This window comes from Neopelma chrysocephalum, unplaced genomic scaffold (assembly GCF_003984885.1).
Source record: "Neopelma chrysocephalum unplaced genomic scaffold, ASM398488v2 Primary Assembly neopelma1_22, whole genome shotgun sequence".
NCBI classification, from domain to species: domain Eukaryota; kingdom Metazoa; phylum Chordata; class Aves; order Passeriformes; family Pipridae; genus Neopelma; species Neopelma chrysocephalum.
In genome coordinates this window covers 656,164-678,447 of record NW_020897689.1, presented here as the reverse complement: position 1 = coordinate 678,447, position 22,284 = coordinate 656,164, and the positions used below count along the sequence as shown (strand labels likewise).

The window sequence follows — 22,284 nt, the reverse complement described above, 5'->3', positions numbered from 1 at the left end:
TAATGAAGGCAGCAGCAATTAACCTGACATGCGTAAATCCCCCAAATCCTGTTTATTTCTTACTTAAGTAAATGAACCATTGATCCAAGGAGAAGCTGCTTTGCTCTAGACACCTTTATCTCCTCCTTGCCCTTTTAACGTCCCATGAAAAATAAGTAGTTGTGGTAGGTCTGATTTGATATAAGAATTAGCTCTTGAGTAACATGGTGAGTTGTGAGGTGGTTGTCTCCTGCAAGAATTGGCCGTTTTATTTTCTCCCACTCTTGTTTCTGGAGGAACTGCGATAGGAGAATGACACCAGTTTGTCACCAAACTCCGAACTCCATACTCACCTCCTGCGGCTGCGCTCTTTTAAATTCCTACAATCTCTTTGTGAAATGGCAAAGTCCTGAAGATCTGTATGTTGCTCAGTTTTTCCATGATTCAGCAAAATGAAGCTCTTAGTAGTTCACATTTATAATCTACCTGAACACACACTTGCTAGGGAGAATTTGGGCAAAGTATGAACTATGGTCCAGGGTAGTCAGCATTTATCTGCTGTTTTTAGTTATCAAGCATAAGACAACATAATCAAGCCTATTGATTGATAGTCAGGTATTTATTTGTTGTTTTAACATGCAAAACCAATATAACAGTTATGAAAGTTAGAAAAAATACAGCACTGAAAAAAATTGTTCATTCAGAATGAGAATTGTACTTGAACTATCCTCCACAATCATCAGTTAGTTAATTTGTCCCAATATTTATAGTTCATCATTACAACTGCCAAAACTGGCAACCGCCAGGATTGTTTTCTCAATTAAGGACAGTAAACAGATTGTCCCATTTTTTTTAATGAAAAAATCTAAAATGTAATACTTCACAGTTTAACATGTTTATTCATTTAAACGAGCTAAAAAATAGTGGTGTGACATCTGCTTGAGAGACACTGGTACCTAACATTTTGGCTGTCTCCCCACCAATTTGATTGTGATTAAGGGGGAATAAAAGGATGAGTAGAGGATTCTGTCAATTAAATGAATTGATGAACTACAAGGAAAATATTTTTTTCACTCTTGGGAAAGTGTAGAAATACACCTACAAAAATGCATTACAGAAAACTAAGAGGATGATGGGGAAAAGTACTGCAAAATATCTCCATCGGCTCTTTCAGGGAAAAACAGTGTAAGACAATCTTTGCCAGTTTATTCATCTCATGGCTTTATTTCCCAAAGTACAGGCATAATCCACTGTAAAATCTTTTAAGGAGCAGTTCCAACATCACATTTCTGGTGTCTTACTGCTGTGCCATATTGTTACTTTCTTAGTCATAAGCACTACTAATTATTATGCTACTGTAAGTAAAACTTGAAATGCAATCAAGATCCGTAGTATCCTGTTTGTTGGCACCCTAACTTGCCTATTATGCATTTCAAGTACAGTCTTTTACAGAGAACTGTCCTAAATGCATTTGGCCTTCACCAACTGGGTCAGTTGTGCCTTACAGGCACAATCCCACATCACTTATCACTCTACTGGGAGCTGCTAGCAACATTTTCCTTCTTGAAAGGGCAGCATTCAAAACCTGGCTCTAACTCAGCAGATAAGGCTCTTCCTTGGTAGTAATTTTCATGGAAATCGTATGAGCAGTTTTGTAGAGCTTTCACTTTGTTTTTCTTTAGGACAGTTTAGTAGCACTGTCTAAAAACTGTTTTCAAAAACAGCCTTTAGGTCATCTACTCCAGAGGACACCTAAGCAAACAGATGAGTCTGCTCATGTTGTGGCTATCTGCAGTTACGTGTTCTGGCATAATCTCACAGTCTACAGTGTTGTCCCTGCTACAGCTGGTTGATGCATGGATGGAGCTATGACTGATCCTGAATAACATGATGTCTATATGATACGCAACAGTGAACTTTAACTTAAGCGTTTTTCAAGAAAAGTTCAAATGTATCTCTAGAGTCTACTAGGGAAATGCTTAACATGCCTCCTAAGCTTCCAGTAAAATATATTTATAGACTCTAGGTAGTAGAGCAAGAGCCTTTCCTTGGCAATGTTCACTATACTGAGGGTTCTTCACTGAGATGGTCTACATGCTGCTTCTGCTTTTGTAGGATCAAAGAGAAAAGGAAAACCACCAAGGAAAGATTTACTGAGCAAAATCACAGCTGGAAGACTGTTGTGCCTTCCTAGCCAGAGATTCTTCCAGACAGGACATCTGCTCCCACCCACAGCACAAGGACTCAGTATAGGCATCTCCTCCACAACCTCTGCTGGAAAGAAATTCAGTTTATTCCACAAGCAGAGGACAACAACACTACTGATGTCTACCCTTCCCCTAGAGGTGAATATTCTTGAGAAAACCTGCCCCATTAAGCCAAGTTTGCCATGTAAAGAATTTGATCAGCAATCTTTCTCTGAAACAAGCGTATAAAAGTATTACTTTTATAATAAAGTCAATTTGTCTTAAGGGATAGAACTACATGGATAAACCATGCCTGGAGAAAGAGCCTTGCTCTATTGGTATTGGATAGTATGCCAAAGGAAGCTCTCTTCACTGTCTTTTAAGTATTCATAGGCCACATTCAGTTTTAATACGAGCTTATTGGCTAGAACTGCCTAAAATAATCCAGATATTCTAAAACTGATATCACTGCTCACTTTTGAACATTGTGCTGTTTCGATCATTTTAATGTCCTTTCAAATGTATATATATAATTCAGTGTGTTCAACATTAATAAGAGAACCAAAATAGTAAAAAAATCCTTTATTAATAAAATAGACACTGAGCAACTCATACAAAGATAGATGATCCAAACCCCAAGAGGCATGTTTCAATCTCAGATATAATTAAGAGCAAATTAAACCACATGTCCCAGTAGAAATTATTGTACTGATAAGGAAAAAAGTGTATTTGCTGCAATATTTACCATGTATTTCTACACACACTGAACAGAAGTCTATCCAGTTTACCTAAGCAAAAAGAAATGTTCCTGTTACATGAGAACAAACTTCCAGTACATGAAGGGAGCCTACAAGAAAGATGGAGAGGGACTTTTTACAAGAGCATGTAGTGACAGTATAAGAGCGAATCAATTCAAACTAAAAGAGAGGAGGTTTAGATTAGACATTAGGAAAAAGTTCTTTATTCTGAGGGTGGTGAGACACTGGAACAGGTTGGCCAGAGAAGCTGTGGATACCCCATCCCTGGAAATGTTCAAGGACAGGCTGGATGGGGCATTGAGCAACCTGGTCTAGTGAAAGGTGTCCCTGCCCATGGCAGTGGGGTTGGAACTAGATAAACTTCAAGGTCCCTTCCAAGCCAAACCATTCTATGATTCTATGATCCATTCTACAGGTCTATAATCTTTCACATAAATGAAAATGCCTAATCTAAACAAAACAAACACACTGCAAACTATGGCACTTATGGGCAATACGGACTCATAAGCCGCACATCAGGGAACTCGCTAGAATTACAATATATATATGCTTTAGTTTTTGTCTGATTCATAATTATGGGAAAGGTAATCTTCCTGTTCTAGGAACTTCATGTTCATAAATTTGACAGTAAGAATTGCTCGCTTGTTATCATAACCGATTCAGAGAGCAGGTTACAAGACAACCTGTGTGAAGGAAGTAACTACACATCTTTCTCAGGCCATGCATCACCCAGAGAGCTCTATGCAGACATTAAGAAAGCAATCCTTCCAGCATCTTATAGAACAAGAAAATTGCTAATGCAAAGTAACAGGAAAGGTGTGCAGCTTCTGTGACATATGGTGGGGCACTGGTGAAGTGAAAGGCATGTCACATCCGAGCAAACAGCTTGTGATATGCTTTTCCCTCCACTGAAAGTTAAGCCATGTGTCAGATAATGTTTCACCATAAATTCAACATGTTGCTATGCGTGTGGTCATGTGTGTAAGTAGTAGTAGACTATAAGTCATACGCATGCATACATGTTAGAATTTTGTGTCTGTAAGAGTCATAATTAGAAAAAGAGAAATATTTGCACATACATGGTTCTCTTTTGTATTCTTCTCGGAAGACTGTTGTACTCAATTTTTAGAGGAGTTGTTTTGCATTGCATAAAGTGAATAAGGAGTATGACAGATAAGAAGTGAATCCTTAGAGACTCATAATGTATATGCTCACAGTTACTGTATGGTTTAAAAATTAACTGTACTGATCTAAGTTTCTTAAGTGGTGATAATGGGACTGTGTCAATTTAAAAGAAATATATTTTCCATTATAATATTTGCTGTGATTTGTATCCCTTTGTCTTCAAAATCACTACAAGAAATCTTAGTCAGGCATCTCAGGAACAAGACAGTAAATACCTCAGTTGCAATTAAACCTAACATTTAGCCCTGAAATTTGTATCAAAGGTAAAGTGAAGCTAGTTCGCTAATAAAACTTAAAAATTATGAAAACTTTTCAGGAAGTCAGTCTGCCTAACTTCCTTGCCACATTCAGCACCAACGGCTCTACACTTTTCTTGATATCAAACTGAATCTGAACCAGACAAAGACTGACCACACGTTTAAAGGATTCAAAGCTGAACCTTTACATCCACAAGCTTAGTTATATACCAAACTCGAAGCTGAACAGGATAAAGCCAAAATTCTAAAGCTCCCTGCAGCTGCTCTGACATACCAACTCCTTCAAGCGACCTGTGGCTATCAAAAGGATCAGAAATGTTATCTACAGTGCATAATTTGAAAGGTACTTTGCAAGAACTGAAGCATGTCATGGAGCCAAGATTTACCCAATTATTAGTACACCTGGAAAAAAAAGTGCTTTCTTTTTACTTACAACTTCTCACATTAGTTTGATGATTAAAATGATTGTATAGCTGGAAAGGAACGTTTTTTTACAACATTTCCCTAACAGGTAGAGCAAGTTGATACCACAACCATCAGGAAGAGTATAATTAAAATACAATTTTGACTTTATATTAATAATAGACCAATATACTAATTAAAACCAACATCAACTGAACTTTCTATTTACACTAATTCAGACAGCACAGGAGATAAAGAACTGTGTTTCAGAAGCATATGTGAATGTTAGAGCTTCTGTCATCCAGGTGCCATTTCTAACAGAACACATGTGTGCTGAACAGTTGGCAAAAAAATGAAAAAGATTACTGCAGATATATGGGCACACAGAATCTGGGATGACATAAAATTAAGTCCATATAGAAGGTGACAGACTGCTTCTAAAAGGATTTTTTTCCCTTACAATTTCTTCCATCTTCATGTGCGCGCGTGTGCACACATGCCCAAGAAAGATTAAAAGGGAGGATGAGGGTGTTTTGATATATTTTAAATAAAAGACTTTTTATTTGGTATTTCTGCTTTCTTTTGAAAAAGGAAACTAATTTGGTTATTAGGAAGCTTTGATTCCTAAGTTTGGTCAAGGCAGACACTCCTGTGAAGTAGCATCAATATCCATGATAATAATAGCACCTGTCTTTTGACATCAAAGTTCTCTGCCTGAGACAAAAATAATGTAAACAATAAATTTCATGTATTGTACTGTTGCTCCTGGCCTTGGTGTTAATCAAATACACTTGGTCAGGCATAAGTGTTCTTACTTTGGAGATCTGGAATGTAGAAGTGACTGACGGATTGCAAAACTTTCTTACGAATTTGGACTGCAAGAAATGGCATCATTTACGGTCTCACAGTGAAGGGACTGTGTGTTCCTATGCAGTCTTGTTGAAGCTGAAGAAATCTTGATGATAGATTCATTGCATCTGCTAGTTTTCATCTGGATCCAGATCAAGGTCAACTTCGTTGGAAATGTTAAGATAAAAGAAAGCGTAGAAAGCCAACAAAAATACCAGTATAGCTGCAAGGACAAGGGCAACTTCCTGTAGAAATAAAAGAAAAACAAAAACAAAATCTGTTAGAAATAATATCTGATTTTCAGAGTAATCAGGAATAAATATTATTTCCCTTCTATAATGCACATTAAAATAATATCAGACATATATAACTGCATAAAGCATTGATGCTTTAATGATTTCTTTTTTGTGATTATCATTTCAAATATTATAAAATCCACTCACTTAATAAAGATTTTGGTGAGTCTGATATACTGCCAGAAAGGATATTTGGCTTAAAAATCTTTAGTCTGACCTAGAAATAGGAGCTTTATATCCTTTTATTATGCTATTCCTTCTTTTTTAAAAGACAGAATTCACAAACCACAGTTTTGAACACAAATTTAAGTTATGAATTTACACTGTGAATTTTGATGTTTTCTAGCAATATGTTACTGCTTTTTGCCAACAAATTTGTAATTTTTTAATGAAGCAAACACAGTATGGTGGAAGTCAATGAAAATTGCTACCTCTACCTCCCAACCTCCTGGCATGCATTACAATATGGAGCTACAAAATCCTTCAGAATTGGAACTTTTCTTCCTTCCTCTCTGCAATAAGGCAAAAAGCACAACAATTTGCACTTGCACTTGCCTCTCTTCCCATAAAATATTGCAACTTGCTGCATCTTCCTTAATTAACATAAAAGAGTCTTCCAAAGTATACATGATTTATAGCAGCTTTCAGAAGCAGAAAAATGTTTTTGTACTACACGTCATACTCATTATGTGACTGCCTATCATCTTTAAGGCTGGACTCTGTTAAGCTCCAACTTTAAGTCTCATAATAAATCATAGTATGATCATCTCCTTTATACAATACTTCTTTCAAAGTCACACTATTTCACATTTTTAAGATATATTTTTCTGTAAGGCACAGCACACTTTACACTAGTTCAGATTTTCCTTATCATCATGATGTATTTTTAAAATCATGCACTGAGATTCTCCAAAGGAACATGTTAGTTTGTACCTCCAAACCCCATTTTCCCTTTACAGAAAGAAGTAACAACCTCCGCTCCAAATCTCTGCTTCATGTTAAGGTATAAAACAACTACATCAGAACAATTCTGCTCTACACTCCAAAGGAGAGCAGAAAGACAGTTCAGGGACTTCATAACAACAAATGTAAATTGGTACTGAAGACGCCACATGAAACCTACTCTGCACCAGTGGGACTGAAAGGAGATGCCTATACCTCACCCAGACAATAAGACACTGTTTACCATGCAAGGACAGAATCTGACCCTCTGGTGTAAGATTCACTGTGTCCTCTAGGAGAGGCCAGGTGAATTCTTCCCAAAAATGCCCATTTCTCCCCTTAGACTAGAAAGAGAGTGTAGATAGTACCTCTAGTGTGCACTGTAGGATGAATCCTGTCCACTATCTCTATGTTGGTGGTGGCTTTGTGACCAGCTTTGTTTGTCCACTGCCATGAAGGAGTTAAAACTGTGCATTTCATTTTTTAAAGTCTAGTCATAATCTGGCATTCTTCTATAGAACAGCATTTCATTTGCATTTACATGAATGCATTTATATAGTTTATCAGAATGTTGGATCAATAATTCAACACATGCCACCTAATAAATTTTGAAATACTACTGCCTAGTTGGCGTATGTTCTATAGGAGCATATTTCTTGTTCTATAGAAACCTTTGCCTTACATTTTATATGGATGATTAATTGAGATGTACTTTAAATTTATTTTACCTCATTAAAATTGCTTCTGGAAATTTGCTGAGACTGTTGGCTACAGATTTCAACTACATTTTCCTATTAGAATTGTATCATCCTCTGAACTTCATTCTCCTGATTTCATACGATTTGATTAAAAAAAAAAAAGAGAAAGTACATCTAATTCACTAATATATTAAAGGAAAGTGATTTTTGCTTTGTTGCAATTGCAACACGTCAGTATCTCACAAAAGGGCATGGCAGCATCAGACAGGTTTCATTTATTTCCTTGTACCCACAGCTGTGCTCCCAGACCCATCTGGCCACACAGCTACTAATCTTAAGAGGATGTAATAAACAAGTGACATACAACTGCAAGCTCCATCTGCTCGGGAGAGTGGACAACAAAACCGCACAATGCAGGCACCGTTCGCACTTGACACAGAGAGCAAATTCGTTCCAGTATTAAAAAGTTTTTTCCCTTGTTTGGATGCTACGCTTGCCATGCTTTCTGCTTTACAATAGGTTCACCGTTCCCCTCCCTTCTCCCCAGTCTCCCTAATGAAATGCTGTGGTAGCAGCAGCAAGATTTTGAGGAATCTCGGCATTAAAGATTTGTTTCAAAGGAAGTGGAATTGGGAAAATCATGAGTTTTATGCTCAGGCTGCCCAGTAACTGCTTGATGGGAGCAGTTCTTTAATTCCTCTGCCTAAGTTTTACAATGAATAACACTGCAATAACAATACTACTTTCCTTACACAGCCATTAGGAACTGGGTGGCTGGATAAGTATTTATTATCCCTGGAAATAAAAAGCCTTATTGAAACTGCAGGTTTCAGAATTATGCAAGAATGTTAATTTTGAGTCACTGAAAAAGGTAGAGTAACAAAAATCTCAAATAAATGGCCTAACAAAGTATACCTGGCTCTCAGCTAGGGACACGTAGTCTCTTAGGAATTGCATCCAGTTTATGAACTTTTATAAACATAAATTTTGCAAGGTAAATAGCAAATGCGAGGCTACACTACTATACTGTACTTGCAACAACAGTATATCTTGTCATTTTAATTTGTTTTATACTTATCAGACTTTCCTATTTGTATTTTAAGTCATGCATAGAAATGAAATGTTAAAATACTTCCCACTTGGCATATATAGCTCCCTTTCTCTTGTACTTTATGGATCATCCCCATCATCCCTCTGCAAAATCCATTTACTCAGAGGATTTCACCATGAATAATTAAAGAATATAGAAAAAGTCGTATAGAAATAAACTTAAAATGATCACACGTCTTTTTCTCCTTTTTTTTCTTTTATATCATGGTACAAACGACTAGGAAACAACATCCCTACTCTCAAATCTCAAAATACAGTCAAAGAAGCCTTTAAAAAGGAACAGAATTTTCTATTATATTCTCTTATATTTAGAATAATGTCTGAAGAACCATACTGATTTCAGCTTGGTTAAGTTTTTCAGAAACTTTTCATACAGGAAACACATGCCATTACAGCATAATGCAGATTTAATTCTCCTTTCATTTTTTGTCAGTTTTATGTCTCTTATGCCAAAATACTTGGATAACATCCTCAAATTCACCCTGATGGAACAAGTGGCAGAGCTGGGATCTAAACAAGATTAATCAGGAGATGGGGTGAGGAAAAAATGTTGGCTACAATAATATACATGGTTACGTATATATGGTTACAGCATATAACTATATACGAATCTGGACACCATGGCAGCATCATACCCTACACATACAGAGAAATATCATACTTTCAGGAAATTTTAGGGTGTTTTTACATATTTTTTATTGTCCTCCAGAGAGAATCATACCTTTTTTTACCTGAAAGCAGCTTAAAACTAGGTGAAAGAGTACCACAAATTGCTTTATTTGAAATGCTAAACTATCCCTGTCTCTTTCTGAAAAGGGATGAAAAAAAAAACCATGCTGACCAAGGATACCTGTAGAAATAAAATAAACATTTATGGACTTGACAATCAATCTTTTTATCTCATATAATTTTTAACTGAAGACTTTATCTGGACACTCACTGTGACCATTTTTTAGAGTTTCGACACAATCATATTTAAATATGGATGCTTATTTCCTTAATGCAGCACATTCTACAGCTAACAGAAGGTAAGAAAAATAATTTATTAACTTTTATCTGCACTTCTTATAATTTTTTACTGTAAAAATTTGAGATAGAAGAAAGATTGTTATTGTCTCAAATAATGAGAACGAAGTACTCTTACAGTGTCATCTAAAAGGCTTGGCCATTCACCCACAAAGCAACAGGATTTGTTTTAATATAGCTAAATGCAAAATAATATATACAGGTATCAAAGATGTAGATAGTGCTTACAAAGTGGAGTACTCTGCCTTAAAAAACTATGACTCTTAAAAAGGTCTTTGGATCTCAGATGTAACTACTCCCTCAGTGTGATCTCTGGATGTACAAAGGCAGAGGGATTTCCAGTAGGGAGATGATTGGTATTTATTTTATCAGAGAAGAATGAGAGGCAGTTTGGTTACAGCATATAACTATATACACCTGTATTTAAGTAAGGCCCTTCAATAGAGTGAGGTCCTTTTATCCTGTTTACAAGAACCTCTCAAGGTCCATCTGCAGTTAGATAAGCTCAGTTTTGAAATAATATGCCATTTCCTAGGGGCAAGAATGATTGAACATTCCAGTTACCTCTTGGGAAAATATGGACTTCCATAGCTATTAGTCTTTTATCATCAGATCTCTCTCAAAAAAGTACATTTTTATTTAGCAATTGGAAAGAATACTTCAACTTGGGCTTGTGTGAAAAGTAGGTCCTGACCACCAACCTTGGAGTTGGTGAACACAGCCCTCCTGGCTGCTCCTCTCTTTCAGGGCCCTGGGAAGACTGGGATTACTTACATGGTCAGTGCTATATTCTGAACCCCTGAAGTATCAGATTTTTAAAAGTAATGACACCTCCTGCTTAGCTACTCAGACTTTTCCATTTGAAGTGTTATGTAGACTAGACATAAGTAGAGACATAAGTAGGCTTGAGAAAGATGGACTACTGCTTCTGGAGGGTACAGAAAATCCTCCTGAGCTCTTGCCTGGGTGTATCTTGTTCTCATGCTCAAACCACTGTGATTACTGCATTTATAGCTCAGGCCAGGGTCTGATTTTGTTCTCTTTTTACATGTTGCTTCCCTTCCTTTTCATTTCAAGGCCAGGAATCAAAGCCTGACTACCGGGGTCGCTGGGAATACCACACTATATTCATGGGTGGCACATTAAGATTCTCTGCACTTTGTGAGGCACACAAGCTGGTTTGAAAACCCAGTATTTTGGCCATTATAAAGTGCTTGGACTTGTAGAAAGTATTTGGATGAAATTTTATGATATGTAACATACGGAAGTTCAGATCAAATGATCTAATAGTCTCTTGTGGCCTTAATTTTTGCAAATTTAAGAAACTGTATCTTGAGAAATGTAGTTCACTAATTTAGCAGATTATGAACAGCATGAAATCAGAGAACATCCTTTGCCAAAATACACTAGGAATGTCTTGTTATCTGTTCATACGTAACTTGTTCCAGATGAGAGAAACTCTTCATAGTGAGGTAGCTAAACAATAGATTAAGTAGATATGCAAAAAGATGACAGACAGTAAGCTCTCACTTTGTTTAGGAAACAGTTTTTCCTTAGCTCAATCAATGTACTGTGTTGCTACATTGTACCGCGTTGCTACTCCATTCTCTATGGAGTGGTATTCTTCAGCCAATCATGTCTTTGCAAGTACTTTGCAAATACTACTATTCAGATTTGTGTCTACCTTTCAACAAGACAGAAAACTTCATCATCTGTCCCATGGACCACTGACCTGTTCTTGCAGCCTGTGAAAAAAATCTCTTCCCAAGAAGTCCCGTTACTTTTGGCCTCTGCATACCAAACTTGAGCTATGTGGGGGCCAAGCTTCCATATTCCTCAAACTATTTTCTGCTTGTCACCCTCCTGCCGGCAGCTCTTTCTCGTCCACTGAGAGCAGAGTTAGCACCCATGGTATGAAGCCCTTCCTGCTCTATCTGGTAAGGATGAGCAGCTGGGTTCCCACCAGCACAAGCCCCTCATGGGGGAACACAGACAAAGTTCAGAGGCTCCCTTTTTGGTACTGCTACAAAGAATTTTGTCTTATCCAAACACATACAGTATACTGCTTTCTCTTGGAGTTGTTTCTCAAGACAAGGGTCCTACTTTTCCAAGAGACACAATATATTTTGGCACTGTCTACGTTAGTGTCACATATACAAACAGAGCCAGTACAACAGCTCTGCTACAATATTTAATCTGTAAACATGTTTAAAGAGCAAATATTACACACCAAGTACTAGCATGGTCACCCTGCTCGAACTAACTTTTGATAAGTTATTACTGCTCAGCTGCTTCTCTGACATTATCAACACAGATAAAATCTCTCATTGGGGAAATTAAAAAGTACTAAATGCCAGTGACTGAAAGAAACTTTGTTACTTCAAACCTTACATTAAAATGACAAGGCAATCAAAGTTTGACAAGAAAAGCTAATTAGTATGCCAGCGATGAAATGTAAAGGATCTCCAGGGGATTGGTTCTGAAAAGTTTTATGTCATTTATGGGGCCTTTTTTTAGCTAATGTTGTCAGCTCTCATGGTGAAAAACACAACAGTTGAATTTCATTATTTTCATAGAAATTAAGGACTAAAATACCTTCACTATTTTCTAGGAGTCTTTTTTCTCCCCTAAGTATTACAGCATGTTTTAGTTTACAGCCAGGCATATAAGTTCTTCAGGACACTACAACAAAAATACTCTAGAGTTATCAATGACACTAAAAATCCTACGGTTTTATGCGGCTGTATGGTGCTTATTGTGTTAGGTATTTATTCGTACATTTCTAATTAAAGTGTCTACTTATTATACTACACTGTAGTTACATCTCTCTTTTTTCCCCTCAACACAGACTGAAGTTAATCAACTGTCACAGCACAGAATTGGGGCTTACATAATAAAAAAGGACTAAAATCCCAGCCTGTGGAAGGTGAAATCATGTTGCTTATCACCATCACTCATCACTAGGCACAAGGAGGAGACCTTAGAGACAGAGGAGTGGAAATGGGTTTCTTCTCAGGGTGGCGGGGAAATCCCCTCCTGACCTATCTCACCTCTCCAGGTGCCCTTCAGCAACAGGTATAAGGCTTTGGAATCTGAAGACCAGGGAAATGAGAATGTCAATGAAAGTCCATTCAAGTTGGAGGGATCACCTAGGGCAGGGCAACCTACCCCCAACATCACAAGCTCCCCAGTTAAGAAAAAAAGAAGGGTGGTAATCATTGGTGATTTCCTTCTGATAGGAATGGAGGGCACAACATGCCAACTGGACCCAAACTTACGGAGGTGTGTTGCTTCCATGGGGCGTGGGTAAGGGATATCACCAAGAAACTTCCCAGCTTGGTATGGCCCACTGACTATTGCTTGTGCTTTTCCAGGTGGGTACTGATGAAGTCCCAACAAGACTACAGAAAATCAAGAGGGACCTCAGGGCCTTGGGCAACTGGTCAAGGGATCTGGAACACAAGTTGTGTTCTCTTCTGTCCTGCCAGTTGCAGGGAATGATGGGGCAAAATCCAAGAAAATCATGCAGGTAAATACCTGGCTTTGAGACTGGTGTTATCAGCAGAATTTTGGGGGTTTTGCTTGTGGGTTTGTTTATATGACACTGAGCCTACCGGCAGCAAACATGGTCCACCTGTCTCAAAGGGGAGAAAAGGATCTTAGCTCAGGAGTTAGCAGGGCTTGTTCCAGAAGGATTTATACAAAATTTGAAGGAGGATGGGGACATCAGCAGGCTCAACAGAGATAAGGTATGGGAAAGGGAGATCTATAGTGACCACCCAAGTAGCAGAAGGAGGCTTAAGAGGGGAGACCTTCAGCAAGTACAAGCAGTCAAAGACATAACCACAAGACAGGACTATTTGACACAATCAAATACTTCCATAAAGTGTCTGTACGCTAATGCACGCAGTAGGGGGAACAAACAGGAGCAACTAGAGATCTGTGTGCAGGCACAGGGCTTTGACCTCATTGCGATTATGCAGACATGGTGGGACAGCTCCCATGACTGGAATGTTGTCATGATGGGCTACATGCTCTTCAGGGAAGACAGACCTGGAAAGTGCCCTGGTGGAGTGGCCCTCTGTGTGAGACAACATTTGGAATATATTGAGTTCTGCCTTGGAGTGGATGATGAGCAAGTAGAGAGTTTATGGGTTACGATTAAAGGGCAGACTAAGTAAGGGTGACACAGTTGTGCATATTTGCTACAGGCTGCCTGATCAGGAGGAGGAAATGGATGAGACCTTCTATAGGGAGCTTGAAACAGCCTCAAAATCACAAGAACTGGTTCTTGTGGGAGACTTTCACTACCCTGACATTTGCTGGAGAAGCAACACAGTGAAGCACGAACGGTCCAAGAGATTCCTGGAAAGCACTGATGTCAACTTCCTGTCACAGGTGGTGGAGGTTCCCGCAAGGAATGGTGTGTTCCTCAACCTCACACTAAGAAACGGAGAAGACCTTGTTGGATGCAACCTTGGCTGCAGTGATGATGGGATTGTGGAGTTCAGTATCAGGCAAGGAAGAAGCAGGGCAGCAAGTAAGATTGTAACCATGGATTTCAGGAGAGCTAACTTCAGCCCTTTTAGGGATCTTCCTGGAAGAATCCTATGTGAACAGGCCCTGCAGGGAAGAGGGTTCCAAGAGAGAGGCTGATATTTAAGGAGCACTTCCTCCAGGCTTAAGAATGATGCATCCCAATGAGCGAAGAATGAGGCAAAGGGGGTAAGAGACCTGTGAGAGAATGAATAAACAACTCCTGTCATTACTCAAGCATAAGCAGCAAACACACAGGAAGCAGGGTCAGGCCACTTGGAATGGCTATAGAGAGGTTGTCAAAGTAAGTAGAAATGAGACAAGGAAGGGCAAGGCCCACCTGGAATTAAATCTGGACAAGGATGTCAAGGGCAACAAGAAGGGTTTCTTCAAATAGGAAAAGAAAGGATAATGAGGGCCCGTTACTAAGTGGAGGGGGGACCCTGGTAAAAGAGGATGCAGAGAAGGCAGAGTACTGAGTATCATCTTTGCATTGGTCTTCACTGACAAGACCTGCCCTCAGGAATCTCTGACCCAGGAAACCAGGTTAAAGGAATATTGGAAGCAAGACTTTCCCTTGGTCAAGGAGGTTTGGGTTAGAGAACACCTAGGAAAAACTGACATCCACAAGTCCATGGGACCTGAGGGGATGCATCCATGAGTGCTCAGAGAGCTGGTGGACACCACAGTGAGGCAGCTCATGATCATCTTTGAAAGGTCGTGGAGATCAGGAGAGGGGCCTGAGGACTGGAAGAAAGAAAATGTCATCCCAGTTTTCAAAATGGGCAAGAAGGAGGTCCCAGGGAACTACTAGCCTGCCAGCCTTCCATGAACCCCTAAAAAGGTGATGAAGCACCTCATTCTGGAGGCCATCTTTATCCACAGAACTGAGAAGAAGATGATCAGAAGCAGTCAGCATGGATTCCCCACAGGGAAATCGTGCTTGAACAACATGATTGCCTTCTATAAGGAAACAACTACCCGGATGGATGAAGGGAGAGCAGTGGATATTGTCTACCTCTTCGGCAAGGCTTTTGACACTGTCTCTCACAACACCCTCACAGGCAAACTCAGGAAGTGTGAACTGGGTGAGTGGACAATGAAGTGGATTGAGAACTGGATGAATAGCAGATCCGAGAGGGTTGTAAACAGGGTCCAATTGGAGGCCTGTCACTAGTGGTGTCCTAATGACTTAGATGAAGGGGCAGATCCTTCCTCAACAACTTCACTGGTGACACAAAGCTGGAAGGAGTGTCCAATACCCCAGAGTGCTGTGCAGCCCTTCAGAAGGACCTTGAGAGGTTGGAGAGATGGGTAGAGAAGAACCATCTGAAATTCAACAAAAGCAAATGAGGAGTCCTGTACCCCATAATCACAACATCCTATGACCTGGACGGCATGTGTGCGCCTTGATGGCAAAACTCATTCTTACCTAAAAGTTATCTGGTATTCTGCAAAAACACTCTTCTATAAAATAAACTGCTCTTAATATCTTTACTCACTAATACTTGATTCTTGATTACATATATTACTACATATATGCTTTCCTATTCTCTCTCATTTTTAAGGAAGAATTACTTCAGGAAAGAAGGAAACGAAACATGTTTTGAAAGATCAAGGTTCATATTCTTCTCACTTGTGAAAGACACACAAAATACTTGTACATTTTACAAGAACTAGGCTGTACACTAAGTCTCCAAGTAGAACATCACTTTTAAAAGGTCACATCACTGAAAATAAAATGAAAAGTAAAATTTAATAAGAAAGCAAGGAAAAGGAACTCAAAAGGTTAATAATCTATCTTTTAAACAAAAAAGGCAATCTACTTTTTCTCATTAAAACCTGACACACAGCACTAACTGAGGAGATTATGTTGTGAAAACATACTGCATCGCATGGTAATGCTTGATCGAGATCAGCAATCAGGAGCAAAAAGAAAGCACTGTTTCGTGATTATAATAGCAAATTCTGGAAGACAACCAAATACATCATCTGGTAGCTCAGCAGCTGTTACAGCTTGGTAGTAATACCTTGGCATTTGCTATAAGCTATAACTTGAAAAAATTGATTTCTCATCTGCCAGAAACAAGAAAATGTTCTCCTTTTAACATTTCTGAAGTTTCTTTCACTAGAATGCCGAGTTAATTGATCCACTTTTTTTTATTTTACTCAGGTTTTACCCTTGCTGCCAAGCTAATTGTGTATCAATTAGATTAAAAAAAATAAGTTTGAAGGAAAAATACTGAGGGTAACATAAATAAACAATGTGTGTTCAGATAAATCCCGTTTTCATGACACACTGGGTAGTAGACAGCAGAAAATATTTCTAATTGTCCTCCTTGGTCATACTCACAGCCATGATCAGTCACTCATTATTATACTTCCTATCTCCCTGAAAATAGGGCATTTTCAAAATAAGGTTTAGTACCTTTCCATATGTTTTGCAGTTAGTTAAGCCTTCTTTGTCCAAGTCAGAGGCAGTACACAAGGATGCAGGACTGAGACAATAATGCTGAGAATTGATAATACCTAACAAACCCAGTTTTAAATTACTACTAGGTATAGGATAGGAAAAGAAAGAAGGAAGATGCTTATTGCAATTTGTCTAGCTATACGAAATTGTTAAATAACTTGTCCTGTGTTTAGACAGGCTCCTCAGAAAGATCAATTTTCTAAGCACACAATACCTTATTTACCTTAAAGTAAGTATGCATCATAACAAGGACATGGACGCCTTAAAATCTTTCAGCATTTCAACTATTCAAGTTATTTTAGGGTTAAGTAAAAGCAATTCATCATAAATATTTTAGATTCTAGCATTTTACTTAGTTTTTGAAGTGTCATAAACAATATCTCTCAGAAATCAATATTCGCACAGTACATCTATGGGGAAAAGAAACAACATATACACAAAGGTGGTTTAAGCTATCAAAGAGATCTCTACCTTTACGCCTAGTGCAGTTTTCTTGGCCTCTGCTTTTAATCTTGTGGCTCTTAACATAGGCCTGGTTTTCTTATAATCTTGTTTTCCTAGAGTAGAGAAGCATATTTAATGAAAACAATGCAAAAAGAATATAAAGAATGTGAGCATTTATTTCAGTTAAAAAGTCAGATGCAACATTTTGAAAACATCCTACAGTCCATCATTTTAAACAGAAGCTCCTCTGTAACACAGGGACTTGATCCATAGAACAATGATCCTTAAAACAGACAATGACAGCAACAAGCAAGAGCCGACAAATCAGCATAGAACCTATTACTCCAGTGACATCAAAATACATATATGGATAGATACCCACTACTACAATGTTTATTAAGTTGTTCAGTAAGAATCAGACAGCAAAGAAGTAGATTAAAGGTGGATGATGTTTTTCCCTCTGATTTAAATAAAACCAAAAATTTTTATTAGAATTTTTGTTGGTTAGTCATCTCTAATGCATACATAAATGTGCAATACAGGCCATTCTCGTGAATGTAAACGTTTCATTATTCTGAACTGGAACACTATTTGCAGGTATCAGAACTCACAGATATGCAGGTCAGTCCAAGTAAGTGCAGACCATTGCTCAACATCATCTGCTTGTAGAAACATGTTATACAGAAACTTCTAGATGTACTTTTTAGAAGTTAGAGGGACTATCTCTTGCAGCCAGAGTGCAGCCAAGTGCTTGATTACCGTGAGTCCATATGAACTGAGTTCAGAGGAGGTCATGCAAGTATTTAGAAATGGTATAAATCATTTATCTCAACTTAATAATGAAGCATAAAACACTTGATAACTCTCAGGGATATTTCTGCTGTTTGAAAGGACTGTTACGATGTATTATTAACTGTAGCTTCTTTAAGTTAACAGAAGCCAAGGTACAGATACAGTCAGAAAAGGAGGAGAAGGAAAAGAGGAATCCGTGAAGAAACTGCTCAGAGGGGTAGAGCTTCAGTACAATCACTTTGGCTTTTCAAAAGAGTCCTTTCCGTTTTTTGCCTCCTAATGTATACATGCCTTTTTGTCCTTTTTGTCCTTTTTGCCTATTTCCAAAGCTGAGCTACAACGCTTAAAGCAGAATGTCTTGCCATTTTTAAATCACTAATTTTACCTATCTGTACATTAGCTTTCATTACTGTTACAGTCAAATAACCTTTCCTCTAAAACTGTGTCTTATTTGCCCAACGAGATGTGATCTTACATTCATAACCAATAATGCAATCTTCTTATTTTATGGTTATCTTCAAAGCTGGGGTTTTATAGAGCAGTGATGAAATTCTGAAACATGAATTGGAAAGGAAAGGTCTTCTCCAGTGATATACTGGATTCATGGAAACAGACTTCTGCCTTTGTCTACTCTTCCTATCACTCTGCTCATACTCAACACAGGGATCCTCTCTGTAGGATATTGCGGATGCTGAACTTGCATTACAAATTTGCTTGCATTGTATAATCTCTCCTCAACCCTAGGGATTATATATGGTAAAGGTCTCCATATTATCCTTTGTCCAGGTATTATTCATAAAAGACTTGAAATAACTTAAAAATACTCAATGACAAAAGGAAAAATAACTGAAACCATGTGTATCAGGAAAAAAAAAAGCAGAATATCTCCAGGAACTTTCTTAGAGGACATAGTGAAGAAAAGATGACAGAATGATGATTTATGTCTGATGCTCCAACATATTCATCCAGTCAATGCATCTCATTAGCAGGACAGGACAGCATTATTCTTCAGAATATATATGATATCTGATAATAGGATGCATTAGAAGTACAGTACTTTTTTTGAACAGTTAGGGAAAGAATTGCAGAAACCACAATAATGCCTAAGTCATGAGATGAAGCGAGCTAGAGACAGCACTTTCTTCTCCTTGAAGTCCTGCAGTCATGCTTCTGCTATGAAATAGTTAAAGACCTGTCAGAATTTCCATTGTAAATGGCAGGAGTTTATAACTCATAAAAATACACTCCACGCTGAAATTTGGCATAGATATACCCAAGCCTTGAATTTTTTTGTTTGTTTGTTAGGAGACAACTTTTGTAAGTGGTGCAGCTGTTCTTACTTACTTGTGAACAAACCATAGAAATTTATCAATCTGAGATGTTTGAAGCATGAAAAATATATTCATTTAGAAGTATATAACTGACAAGCGCTAAGTTCAATCTCGGCTCTCATCATTCAGGTTTGCTCCCAGCTTGGGTAAATGAACTAGGACAGTCAGAGGTTTCCCTTCCAGTGACGCGATGGTATCAGATAATGAAAATTAGAAAGCTTTGTAAGGTCCATTAGCCATGGGAAACAAGTCAGCTAGTGAAACCCATTTCCTCTTCCTACCATTGCCTATTCTACCTCCTCTTCTCCAAGGCTCAAGTCTGAAGGTGACAAAAGCAGGAGTAAATATTTGCACAGGAGACCCAGTCTGTGAGCTACACCTATTGGCAGCACTACATCTATTCATTGAAAAGGGAAAGCTTATTGGTGCTCTTTCCCTTGGTTTCAGGCACCCTGCTACTGTTTATTCCAGTATCATGGCTACAACTAAAACTGAATTCTACTTATCTAGAGAATACTTCCAGACTTATATTAAGTCTGATATGACCAACTAACCCCCCTATACAACAAATAGGCTATTTTAATGCTGGTAGTTCTCCAAATCCAAGCACCTGCCATTAATTTACCACTCTCACTGCTAAATGTGATAGCCAAAAGGAAAAAAAAAACAACCAAAAACTATGGTAAGGAAAATGGTTTGAGTCCACCAAGTGCAAAAGTTTAAAAAGGGCATCTGTGGACTTCTTTGTAATGAAAACCAGATTCATCAACTGTACAAAAAGACTCCTAAACATGTGAACTTTCTGAAGCCTTGGGAAAGACATCTGCACTACAGGACTATAAAGAACTATGAAATGCAAAGCCCCTGCCATGTGAATACTGATCATTACCACCTGGAAAATAAGCAGAAATAAATAATAGAGGCTCCCTACAGCCTCCCCTCTTTTGGATTTGCAAATTCAACCAGTTGGAATACTTATATTCACACTCTCAATGTTTTCTACTTTTATCTCATTTATCCTGCAAGCTTTCTTGTACATTTATCTGTCAGAGTCATCAAGCTTAAGCTATTTCTTCTTCCCAGGAAGTGATTGTCAAGGCCAGTTAAGACGGACTCATCAGACAAAGCCCCATTTGTCTGCTTTACCCAATGCCTATCTGAGACACTGAGTTTTCCTGAGGGAACATATGAAGACAAGAAGAAGCCAAAAGATAGAATTGGAAAATTTCCAGACAAAATCTTACTTTTTTATTACTTAAGCACAGTTCTTTCCTCTTCTACTTTTCATTGTTATTGTCATCTTTCAAACTCAAAAGCCAGCTTTCCTTTTTTTTTTACTATCTCAATTTCTTTCCTTTTTTTTTTTTTTTCAAATGTGCCACTTTCTTCTTTTTCCAAGTCCATCACTTCCTTTCCATTTTTAAGGTCAAAGAAATAGTCCATGATAGGGCAATTTTTCTTACTGACTACAGATATTATCACTCTGCTCATCTTGCCTCCTGCCAGGTACTCTCAAGACTAGATGCAAAGATCATCCACCTTTCCATTCAGTGTTTGAAGTACCCTTTGCGCTTTGGAGGTTCTCCAGAGCTTGCCTTGCACCTCGCCCCTCCCTTCCATTTTTCCTGCACAGTTTTTTCTGCTCCTTTGGTGGTAAAGTGACCTCAATAGCACTTGAGCTGAGTTGTGCCCTGTTTAGAGATCCCGCTTGGAAAACTTCCCACAGGTAGAAATGAAGACTATTCTACTAGCTGTAGGATTAGAAAAGGGTGAAGATAAGGCTGAAAACAGAGTTTTTTAGCTACTAAACACAGCTATATTGTGAAACATGCTAAAGGATGTCTCCTTCACAGTGAATATTAGGGATTCATACAATATGCACCATGAGTTTGTTTGCTTCTCTTCACGTAACTAGGAATAATAATCTATGGATTTCACAAGAATTTTTTTATTTAACTCTGCTTACAAGGGAAATTGAGATCCCATATATACCTTCTATTCAATAATTTTAATACATATTAGAGATGACCTGATCTTGTATATTGAGTATTCTTTTTTCAGTAAACTTCCAGTGATGCAATGATAAATGCAAAACTTAAAGTAAATACTATGTATGAGCTAGACAAGTTCATTAAGTTCTGGGTTAATTTTTTTTCAGTCTACAGAAATACTGTGACACTGCCAGGTAGTATGCATTACACTGTACTTTGCATATATACTGAGCTCCGTTATACATGTAACTGAGAATACAGCATGTTGAGAACAACATTTGAGAAAACTGACTACATTTAAGATTGTATTTAACGATGCTGCTGTTTAAGATACAACTTGAACAAATTTATAGAATAACTTCACAAGAAAAAACATTATATTTCCAACCCTTCTAGATATTTCTAGAAGGGTTTCTTTCATTCTAACAATAGCTCATTACTGGAATTGAATAACAGACTGAAGACTGCCTCTCTGCTTTTCAATTCATCGGGCTTAAGCAGGAACAGGACTGCTTCTTTGGCCTTTGTTGATGCTGCTGTCCAAGCTTATTATCATATGAATATCTAGTTATTGTTTTATAAATGTTCACATTTTGGGAGCTCCCTGCTTTCTTTTCTCTCAGCAGACTTCACAATATCCACCTTCATTATCATCATGTGGCAGCATTGCTCTTTGCCTGCATTTGCTACTTTAAAAATTAATGCAGTGCTATTTTCTGAATACTGTACTGCATAAGCTGCTTATGAGTACATTATGCTATCAAGCAAGCACATGCAGAAAAGCTTCCTAAACTGTTATTCTTTCAGTGAAAATACAGCTGGTTCTGCTTCAAAGACACTTCTTTTCACCTGCAAATGGACTTGCTCCTACACTTATTCCTCAATTCATTGTCTTTTATTTGTGTCTGCAAATCTGTAATTGCCTTTAATTAGAAAAAAGTAAATTCAGTGCTTTAATCTTGCAAATACATTCAATCATAATTCTGTCTGGGATGAATACCAAGTTCTATTCACTGACTGATCTTTATA

At 38.0% G+C, this 22,284-nt stretch overlaps 1 protein-coding gene across 4 annotated transcripts in view; it reads right to left on the bottom strand.

Annotated features, from left to right (window-relative positions):
* Positions 1-3,289: 3,289 nt before the first annotated feature.
* TRIQK (triple QxxK/R motif containing) overlaps positions 3,290-22,284 on the bottom strand; it is a 62,131-nt gene continuing 43,136 nt past the window's right edge. For all 4 annotated transcript variants that reach the window (XM_027678856.1, XM_027678676.1, XM_027678943.1 and 1 more), the window contains exons 3-4: positions 17,169-17,254; positions 3,290-5,861 (exon numbers count right to left, since the gene is read on the bottom strand). In XM_027678856.1, the coding sequence (XP_027534657.1) occupies positions 5,748-5,861; positions 17,169-17,254 (200 nt within the window). In that variant the 3' untranslated portion in view covers positions 3,290-5,747. The remainder of the gene's footprint in view (positions 5,862-17,168; positions 17,255-22,284) is intronic.